We start from the raw sequence: 10,566 nt of genomic DNA on the forward strand, positions 1-10,566 counted from the left end.
CAAGTTAGGTCGTTTCACAGCTTTATACATCCTTAGAACCGGTCAAACTGAAGTCATTTGGCAATCGTTCTCGTTTTTTTTGTTAGGCTACTGCATCTTCTCTCCGGTCCGTCTTTGCTCGGTGAAAGAAGCAAATATTACAGAAAAAACTTCGGCGATGGCAATTAGATTCATTCTATCTATTTATGATGCTTTTCTGCTTCTCAGTGGTTTATTTAGTATTCTAGGGCAACATACTGTAAAATGACAGAAAATAAGCTGCGTGTATCTACTAATAGACTAGTTGTCTAACAAAACCCCCATCAAAATGTCATAAATTACAAGCAGAAATCATAATATAAGCAGAAATCACAACAGCAACAAAAAACGGTCAAAAAATCATTCTGCCATTTCTGACTGCAGCCTACACCACATTTTCTATATTAGCGGGTTAGGTTTGGGTACGGGCCTCCGATTTTCACTTTGTCACATATAATTGCAGATGGGTTATTATCAATTGCGGGCGGGGTGCGGGTGAACGAACAGCTGATCTGCGCACCACTACTGTAGGCCTACATATAGCCTTTGCTCATGTATGGTTGAGTGGCGTAAAAAGTGGCGTTTCTGCCGTGCACAAGGAGGGGCGTGTCTGGGTTGTGTGTGGTTACAGCTGATAGTCGCATCCGCCGCTTCCTCCATCATCATCGATACAACACCGACAGTGGCTGAAGTCGATAATATCGAGAGAGAAAAAAAAATCCACTGACCACATCCTAGGGTCCTTCATAACCGACCGGAAAGAGGCCAAGGTTGTTTTCTAACGGACAAACGACTGTGGTGCTGAAAAGAGTACGTATCTTGTAGACAGGGCATACGGGTTTGCTGGGGGATACGGTATCCCAGGCTACATCAATGCGGCTCGGTCTATGACAAATACATGTCCGTTTGAGAAGGATAACAATTCCAATCTAATAACCGTGAGTGTTTCGGATTCAGTCTTGGTGCGATTCGAATGCTGATATAGTCGCGTTGGGATGGAGGGAGGAGTGAGAGAGTTGGATAGAATCGTGAAGTGCGGGAGTGAGAGGAGAGATCAGATCAGTAGAGAGACAGTGTGTTAGGCTGCTACTACAACTCACCACTGGAAGTAAATATTGTAACACATTGACACGGGAGGGGATTTTGCCTGTGGCAAGAGCAACTCTCTCTCTCTCTCTCTCTCTTTTTTTTTCTCTCTGTCTCTCTCTTCCTCTCATATCAAGGCATTGAGGGCACCCGGGGTAGTGTGCTGTATGCCAACAAACACACATTATGTAGTAGGAGAGAGTTAGTGAGAAGGGCTGCACTCCTGCTTCCTTTTGCAGCAATCACTCCATCTAGAATGCATAGTAGATTGAGAGGTGCAATCGTAGCCAGCTGTAACCTGATGTAGCTGTCAACATCTGTAGACCTATACACAGACACAGACACACACACACACACACACACACACACACACACACACACACACACACACACACACACACACACACACACACACACACACACACACACACACACACACGTGTTGCACACATAAGTAATATAAACTCAGAAACAATTGTAATGGTAACTGTGTAAAATTGGATGTTGCATACTACAACACTATTTGACTGGAGCTACACTGCATTTCACTGTGTATAATTGTTCAGTTGATCCAACTCCATTCATTGTGTAAATATTACTGCCCCTGCCTTCTTCTTCCATCTGGATGAACATTGTGTGTGAGGGTACTTATGAACAGAACATGTTTAACTACTCTCTCTCTCTCTCCCTTTCTCTTCAGTGTGTGTGCATCCGGTTCCCCCTTTAACCCATGATGACCGACACTGCTTCCCAGTGTGTGAGGCAGAGTGACTCTCTGTCCCCCTTAACTTCTCACCTCTGACCCCTGACCCCTCGCCATGGGCAGTGTGGGTAGCGGAGTGGCAGGGGAGCAGGAGTTTGCCATGAAATCAGTGGGCACTAGGACCACCCTGCCCCACTCCCCGGCCCTGTCTCGCCATTGCACCGCTGACCGTAGCTGCAGGACCGAACGACTCCCCCCAGAGACAGTCTCAGAGGGAACCGCTTCTAGTGACGAAAGAGGAAGTGTTAGTATTGGTACCGGGACTGGAACTGGGACTGGGACTGGAACAGACCGGCCACCGGACTCTGACACAGACCATACCACTACAAAGGCATCCAACTGTGACCAGGAGGATCCATGGGTGGGATATGGGAACGGAGCAGGAAGGAGGGAGAGGGAATGGGAGAGGGAGAGTAGAGGGAGGGAAATGGAGAGCAAAGAGATGGAGAGAGAAAGAGTATGGGAGAGAAAAAGGGAGAGGACAGAGAGGGATAGAGACAGGGTAGAGAGGGAGAGAGAGCGGGAGAGGGTTGAGAGAGAGAGGGAAAGAGAGAGGGTAGAGAGGGATGGAGAGCGGGAGAGGGTTGAGATAGAGAGGGAAAGAGAGAGGGTGGAGAGAGAGACACAAGGAGGTTTTGTGAGTCTGGATGTATGCAGTAACTTGGTGGGACTGGGGGGGAATGACAGTGGTACCGGGATGACTCCCCACCAACACAGAGAAACTGGAGAGAACAAAACCGACAATCACAACAACCCTCCAACCCACAACCCACCCAAAATCCTGCCTGTCTCTGGCAAACTAGAGCAGGTATGTTCCTCTTCTCAAACAAGTACTGTATGTGTGTAGCTATAGGGTCCTGTGGCTTATTGGCATATTGGGTTAGCTCACAATTACATCACAGCGACACGTATACGCTGCTGTATCATTATATCATTGCAGTTACATTATGACTTCATAATTACACAGTTACATAAATACTTTTTTTTCTTATAACAACTGATGAAATAGAATGGTGAAAAGGTCTTACAAATAATTATTGGCATAGCATTTGACAATTATTTATATTGTCTACTGATTCAAGACAGTAATGTAAAGGCTTTAAAGTGTTGTATGCTAACAGTTTCCTTTCCAGTTTCTTTAGAACGTTCTTTACTGATATCCCTCTACGCAAACCGTTTTTCTCCCCTTTTATCTCCCTTTCTCTCTCTGCCTCTTCCTGGCCTTCAACCCTCCAGAACAACTCGGGGCTGGTTCGTCCCTCTGCATTCAAACCAGTGGTTCCCAAGAGCTTTCATTCCATGCAGAACCTCCTTGACCCAACCAGTGGGGGTGGATGTGAGGGTAGGGGTGCGGGGGGGCAGAGAGAAGAAGGAGCAGGGGGAGGAGAACTAGTGGCAGTTCCAGAGGCCCTCCTCCTAGACCAGGACAGCCCAGGGATGGGCAGATGCCTGGCAGAGAGAGCAGGAGGGGGTAAGAGTAACAGAGGGGTCCATGGAGGGATGTCAGCTTCGGGAAGGAACTCTCTAACCAGCCTGCCCACATATGCAGGCTCTGGTTTGTGCTATGGGCCTCAAGAGGCCCTGGGGTCTCTCAGTGCTTCTACCAGCAATATCAACAGACTAGGGACCACAGCTGGAGCTGCAGTGGCTCTGGAAAAGCTGGAGCAACCAGGCTACCAGGTGGGTGCATTGCTTGCTGCTACGCAAATGGGATTTTTTAAACGTAATGAAAGCCACTGCAGTCGACTCCTGATGAGTGCTAACATCCTTTTAGTGCAGTGCAGCTCACCAGCAGCAATTCATGTACATTTGTTTTACTTTGTCTGGGTATCTGCATCTATCCAGTTTGGTACACTATCATACCAAAGCCACAGCAGGAGTGGATTGTATATAAATGTATGCAACTATTCCAGAACGGGCTGAGTGCCTCGTACAGTGACCGCTCCTCTTTAGTAAAGAGCTCCTCGTCCTATCAGCAGCTGAACCACCTGGGGGACACCCCACCACCCCAACGTCCCACTCCTTCCTCTGATGATGTCATCCAAGACCTGGAGAACCGGCTCTGGGAGAAGGAGCAAGAGGTGAGAGCTGAAAGATAATTTTGGGGTCAATGTTCATGCGTGATATATTTTCATAGATTTCATGAGCGTAGCAATTGTCATTGCTTTGGGTTAGTCCCAAAAATCCTGTCCTCCTCTTCTGTCCTCTTTTTCACCTCTCCTCCACTTTCCCAGGTGCAACACATGTGTCGTAACTTGGAGCAGAGCGAGGCCGCCATCGTCCAGGTGTTTGAGGAGAAGCAGCGTGTGTGGGAGAGACAGATGGATGAGCTGGGGCAGAACTACGCCTCTCGTCTGCAGCAGGTGACCACACATTCCACAGCAGCGGTAACCAATAACAGTCTACCAAATGTTGATACTCTCTTCCTCTGTGTGCAGGTGACCCGTCGCGCCCAGCGCTCCCAGAATGCCCTGCAGGCCCAGATCACCCGTCTGTCGCAGGACAAGCGACGTCTGCAGGAGGAGATGGCTGCCCTGCTGGCCCAGAGAGAGGATCTGGAGAGGAAGTGTCTGCACTTCAGGATGGAACAGACTGACATACTGCCACGCCTGGATGAGACCAAGTGGGAGGTGTGTTTGTGTGTGTGTGAGTGTGTGTGTGTGTGTGTGTGTGTGTGTGTGTGTGCGACTTTGTGAACAGCCTCCTCATAACACTGACCTACTATGTGTGGTCCAGGTGTGTCAGAAGGCAGGGGAGATCTCCCTGCTGAAGCAGCAGCTAAGGGAGAGCCAGGTGGAGCTGACCCAGCGGGCGGCGGAGATGGTGGCCCTCAGGGGCCAGCTGAAGGAGGCCAATTCCCAGCTTAGGGACCGGGAGGAGGCCATGCTGGGCCTCAAGAACTCATATAGTTCCAAGAGCCTGGAGCTGGAGAGCTGCCAAGGAGAGCTGAGGAGGACGCTGACCGAGGTACCTATACCCTGTTAGGTTCTTATTTTTCAGTAAATAACCCACGGACACTAGAGAAGCTTTAACCAAGTTTAATTCTTCCCAAAGGTGCTGTACAGCTGTAATCAGACTGCAAAAATGTCTCTCCATCACAGTTATATACATCCTACTTAAAACACGCCCTCTTTCCAATCCTTACAGTTTATGCCCAACTGGAAGAAGGTAACCAGATACTAAACCCTGATTACTCCCTTAAGGGGAACTGACCTCACCCCTCACCTCCTGACCGTAACCCCTCCTTCACCTAATCCACAGATATCCATCTGTCTTCCCTATATCAACACGTCGCTCGCCTCTCCTCCATCGAACACATTCCAAAGCCTTCTGGCTTTCTACAGAGGACACTTAACTTCTGACATAAAACCCATTCTTTTCCACTCTTTCTATTCAAGGCTTCTTCTCTATCATTTATTTAATATCTCAATGTTCAAAGTTTAGCCGATTCCAACAACCCATACACATAGAAACCTGTAAGTCACCTATCTGATGACACTAACGTGTACACTACAGTAGATGAGTTATCCTGTCCGTTCAGAGTTAGGGATGGAAGTGAAACTGAACCATGCACACACATATTGACAGACTCATACTATTCCTCATTCCCTTTGTCAGGTGTCTATCCTGAGGGAGAAGCTGGGTGTGTTTGAGGCTGAGGTGCTGGGTCTTCAACAAGCTCTGTGGGAGATGGGCGGAGGGGTTGATCCTGCCATAACCCAAACCCTAGGAGCTGTGGGGCTACTCCCACCCTGGGGGGCTCTCTACTGCCCCCGCACTCCCCCAGAGCCCTCGTCCACCCCTCTCACCCCCACCTCAGATTCCCTGCTCAGCCTCCAGAGTGACGAGGCAAAAGCCCAGAGGCAAGAGGTGCAGAGAAAAGAGAGGCAGCAGCGTGAAGAGGCCCAGTGGCATGACATGCAACAGCGCCAGGAGGCCCACCAGCGCCTGAAAGCCCATCTATATCAGGAGGCTCATCTCCACCAGGAAGCCCAACTGCGCAAGGAAGCTCGACTTCATCAGGGGGCCCACTTGTGTCAGGAGGCCCACTTCCACCAGGAGGCCCAGCATAAGTGCCAAGAGACCCAGGTGGAATCAGGGAACCTGCGTGAGCAGCTGGATCAGCTCCAGGGGACTTTACGTCTAGAACGTCAACAGAGAGAGTGCCAGGCCCTTAGTTTCGACCAGGAACGAGACAGCTGGATTGACGAGAAGGAGCATGTGCTGAAATACCAGGCACAGCTTCAGGTCAGCTATGTGGAGACTCTACAGAAGAACCAGGCTCTGGAGCAACAGGTGGGACAGCTGGGGTCCAAACCCACCCCCACCTCCTCATCCTCCAGCTCCCCTCCCCCACCACCGGCCCTGTCAATTTTCCCTCCCATGCACTCAGTCCCTCTCCCTGCTCCCCTTGCCCTAACCCCCTCCCCACCGCCTTGTGAGGACGTGAAAGGTTCCCCTTCCCTCCTCCAACTGCCCACCCCCTGGGCCGGACCCTCACGTCTAGAGAGGATAGAGTCCACTGAGATTTAGAGAGGCTCCATTTTATTTAATATCAACTTGATTACAAACTACACAATTGGATAGGCTGCAAGACAGATTAAACTACAACGCAGAACTGCACAATATATAGTGAAAACAACCAATGCAAACTGAACAGCAGAGAACCATACAATTGAGTTTAGACTATGAACACAAACTATAAAGAGCATAGAACTACAAAAAAAACATAAACTGAACTGCTACACTGTAGAATGCAATACAAACTGTCATTGACATGGTTTAGGTTAAATATTGAAATTCTTTGCCTTTAATGTAAAGTATCCAGGCAGTCTTGGTGGGAAGCAGTGACACTTAAAGGGAAGCAAGGATGGCACCAAAAGTTGCAAGACAATAACATTGTAGCTTGATAACGTTATTCCTCTGGAAGGTTTAGTGCCAACCTGGAGGGTAGTTTGCCAAATCGCATGTCTATGGTAATGAGACATTAGGTCAGGAGATAAGAAAATCATATTTTAAGAAGATTTTAGATGATAATCAAGAGTGATGTTTTGGAGAATGTGTTTGTCTTTGGCATTTCTGGGGTGATGATACTCAGGTGTGTGAGGGGATGTTTTGGAGAATGTGCTTGTCTTTGGCATTTCTGGGGTGATGATACTCAGGTGTGTGAGGGGATGTTTTGGAGAATGTGCTTGTCTTTGGCATTTCTGGGGTGATGATACTCAGGTGTGTGAGGGGATGTTTTGGAGAATGTGCTTGTCTTTGGCATTTCTGGGGTGATGATACTCAGGTGTGTGAGGGGATGTTTTTGGAGACAGTGGTTAAAATTGGGGATGAAGACTCACAAGTATTTTTTAATATGAGGAAATTAGGAAAATAATGGTAAAGTTGATTGGTAGTTGGTTGGTTCCGTTTCAGAAAATATCCTCAAATGGCTTGAGATTAAATGTAATTGACTTTGAATGGTTCTTAGTGTGGGGTAATTGGAGAGCCTGGCTCTCTGACACTGCAAACCGTCTGCGGTACCTAAAGATGAACACAAGGGGTCAGCATTAAGTTGTGTCAGGGCTAGAGCCCAACTGATTATATAGGTTCACTGATATTATCTGCCAATAGTGGCCTTTTAACACTATATTGGTATTGTCCGATAACTCCAACGATAACCGATATTCAAGAAATAGTGTGAAAGAAAAGGGAATCTAATGCATATCTGTTCACTTGCAGCCATTCTCATGGTGTGTCATTATTGTCACAATGTATGAAATCAACATTTAGGAGAATTCAGTGTGGAAAAATTACACTTTTTCATATTGTATCGGCATGTTTTGCAGCCCCCAAGCTCTTGTCAGGGCTCCCCACCATCAGAGAAAATGACTTGAAAATGACTTTATCCCATGGTCTGGGAAAGAGACATGGCAGAACGCTGGCTTTACTCTGATATTGTTGTTATTTATACTTTCAGATAATGCTTTTATGACCAAAAGTGGGATGAGAAAGTGACAATAGTGAGCAGAAAGAGAAAAGACAGAGGTCAAACTGCCTTCACATGTAAAGATAGACGAGTGAGAGGACTGTGTCCAGGCCTTTTAAATCAGCAAGGCTGGGTGCACATTTTTCAAAGTGGGATTCAGCTCATAGAGTTAGAGAGCCAGACAAAGAAAGACATTGCCTTCCCTAGATATGGTTCAGATTTACTGCACTATGTCCTGCTGAGGAGGTCAGACAGAATGTGGACATGTTTATTCCAGTATACCAAGATAGTAAGACACTACCTGTGAATTTTTTTAAAGATAATTGTGACTATTATCATCGTTATTATTCTTGTGAATCGGCAGAGTGTTACAAGCTTTTCTTTAATGTTTTTTTTACTGTACTGTATATATGAATGCTATATGACTCTACTACATGGTACAACCACATCAACCATCTCCAAAGCCATTGTTTGTTGACTTTTAATGTTGTTGATATCAGTGTAATTAATATATTGTTTTAGAGAGCGAATTGTTATTTACATTTTTTATATTTATGTTACTGTAATGGCTTGACAAAAGTCTTTCCTGGCTTAATCAAACTGAATCAATAAAGATGCAAGTAAATCAACATTATTTAGTCTCCAGTGCTTGTCTGTAATGGTTAGAATATCAATACAAAGGAAATAAAATGCTTCTCTCTTAAATATATACAGTACTTACATAAATATGGATGTGATATATCAGCCGGTATATATCAGTCAATATGCTTGTGGAATGCTACCCGAAACGTTTGACCAAAGTTAAACAATTTCAAGGCAATGCCACCAAATACTAATTGAGTGTATGAAAACTTCTGACCCACTGGGAATGTGATGAAAGAAATAAAAGCTGAAATGAATCATTCTCTCTACTATTATTCTGACATTTCACATTCTTAAAATAAAGTAGTGATCCTAACTGACCTAAGGCACGGAATCTTTCATGGGATTGAATGTCAGGAATTGTGAAAAACTGAGTTTAAATGTATTTGGCTAAGGTGTATGTAAACTTCCAACTTCAACTGTATGTAGCTATAAAATATGAAACATCTTAATTAATGGGTGTCATTTGGCTCTGTACTTGTGCCCTCTGCAATGTCTCCAGTGCACCGGGAGCTGGTCTCCTGAGCCATCGTGCTCCCATTCCCTTTGTGGACTTCTGTTGCCTGGCTAGCCAGAGAGGCTACGTTTCTTGCCAGCGATGACGTTACAGCCTTGAAAGTGCAAGCTGTGCTCTGGCTGTCAGTGATGGGAGCCATCAGCTGTGATAGCCCTACATCCAGCAGAGCTGAGATGTCTTTATACACAGCGATCACTATGGCACCCAGTTCTTTCTCCCCTCTGAAAACGTTGCTTTCTTGATGAAAGCAGATGACTGTAAGTTCCTTGTATGTGGCCAGAGGCTGCAGCAACTGATCATAGATTGTTACCGAGACCAGAATATGGCTGGGGAACTTCGACCTGAAAATTACGATTAGGATCTTTCTAATGATCTTGCGTAAAGTCTCTTGACTCATGACACTGGAGCTGTCCTCCTCTGATCCGCTCTGTGTGCTTGATCCTGGGGCCTTAACCCCATACCTATCTAGGTTTAGCCTGCACTGCGATGAAGTCCTCCATGTCTGGGAATATTGGTAGGTCCGCTACTGCCTCTGCTGCACAGCTAAGGGAGCTGGAGCTGCTCTCTACAGAAAGGTCAACGCTTCCTATCTGCTCTACTGTGGTAGAGTACTTCTGAGGTGTCGCCTAGATAGCCAGATATGCATTGTTTCTTGCCAGGGATGATGTTATGGTTTTCATAATGCTGGCTATCTTTTTGCTGTCAGAGATGGGAGCCTCCAACTGCTCCAGCCCCAGCCCAAGCAGGGCTGAGTTGTCCATATCAACAGCAGTGATAATGGTGTCAAAAACTCTGTCTCCTCCTAACACTTTGTCCTCAAAGGTTAAACTAGTCATTTTTTTCCTGACCACACAGTAAAACTCTAGTTGGGTCACATGTTTTTCCTGGTCAGGTCACGTGGTCAGAAACAACTCATGGGCTGCGGTCCAAACACTTAAAATGTTACGGTGCGTGAATGAGGACCCAAAAGCGAATCAACTTAAACAGAGCTTCTTTAATTACCAAACATAGGTAGGCTCAGATGGACCGGCAGATTCCGACAGGACAGGACAAGGTTACAGCAAACATGACGACAGTCTGGTTCAGGCATGAATGACACAAACAAACAAGAATCCGACAAGGACAGGAGCAGAAACAGAGAGAGATATTGGGACCTAATCAGAGGGAAAAAAGGGAACAGGTGGGGAACGGGGTGAATGGGTAGTTAGAGGAGACAAGGGACAGCTGGGGGAAAGCGGGGGAGAAAAGGTAACCTAACACGACCAGCAGAGGGAGACAGGGTGAAGGGAAAGGACAGAGACAAGACAACATGACAGTACATGACAGTACCCCCCCACTCACCGAGCGCCTCCTGGCGCACTCGAGGAGGAAACCTGGCGGCAACGGAGGAAATCATCAATCAGCGCACGGTCCAGCACGTCCCGAGAGGGAACCCAACTCCTCTCCTCAGGACCGTACCCCTCCCAGTCAACTAGGTACTGATGACCACGGCCCCGAGGACGCATGTCCAAGATTTTACGGACCCTGTAGATAGGTGCGCCCTCGACAAGGATGGGGGGGGGGGGGGGG

At 47.0% G+C, this 10,566-nt stretch overlaps 1 protein-coding gene across 1 annotated transcript; it reads left to right on the forward strand.

Moving 5' to 3' along the window:
- The first annotated feature begins 626 nt into the window (after nt 1–626).
- On the forward strand, nt 627–8,463 carry LOC110536338 (uncharacterized). Its single transcript, XM_090191095.1, has 8 exons — nt 627–828; nt 1,805–2,675; nt 3,104–3,547; nt 3,781–3,948; nt 4,102–4,230; nt 4,306–4,497; nt 4,604–4,834; nt 5,486–8,463. The coding sequence occupies exons 2-8, from the start codon at nt 1,923–1,925 to the stop codon at nt 6,398–6,400; spliced, it is 2,832 nt and encodes a 943-aa protein (XP_090047221.1). The 5' UTR covers nt 627–828; nt 1,805–1,922; the 3' UTR covers nt 6,401–8,463.
- The last annotated feature ends 2,103 nt before the right edge of the window (nt 8,464–10,566 follow it).

The sequence above is a fragment of the Oncorhynchus mykiss genome, chromosome 11 (genome assembly GCF_057628025.1).
Source record: "Oncorhynchus mykiss isolate SJ-2025 chromosome 11, ASM5762802v1, whole genome shotgun sequence".
Lineage (NCBI taxonomy): Eukaryota > Metazoa > Chordata > Actinopteri > Salmoniformes > Salmonidae > Oncorhynchus > Oncorhynchus mykiss.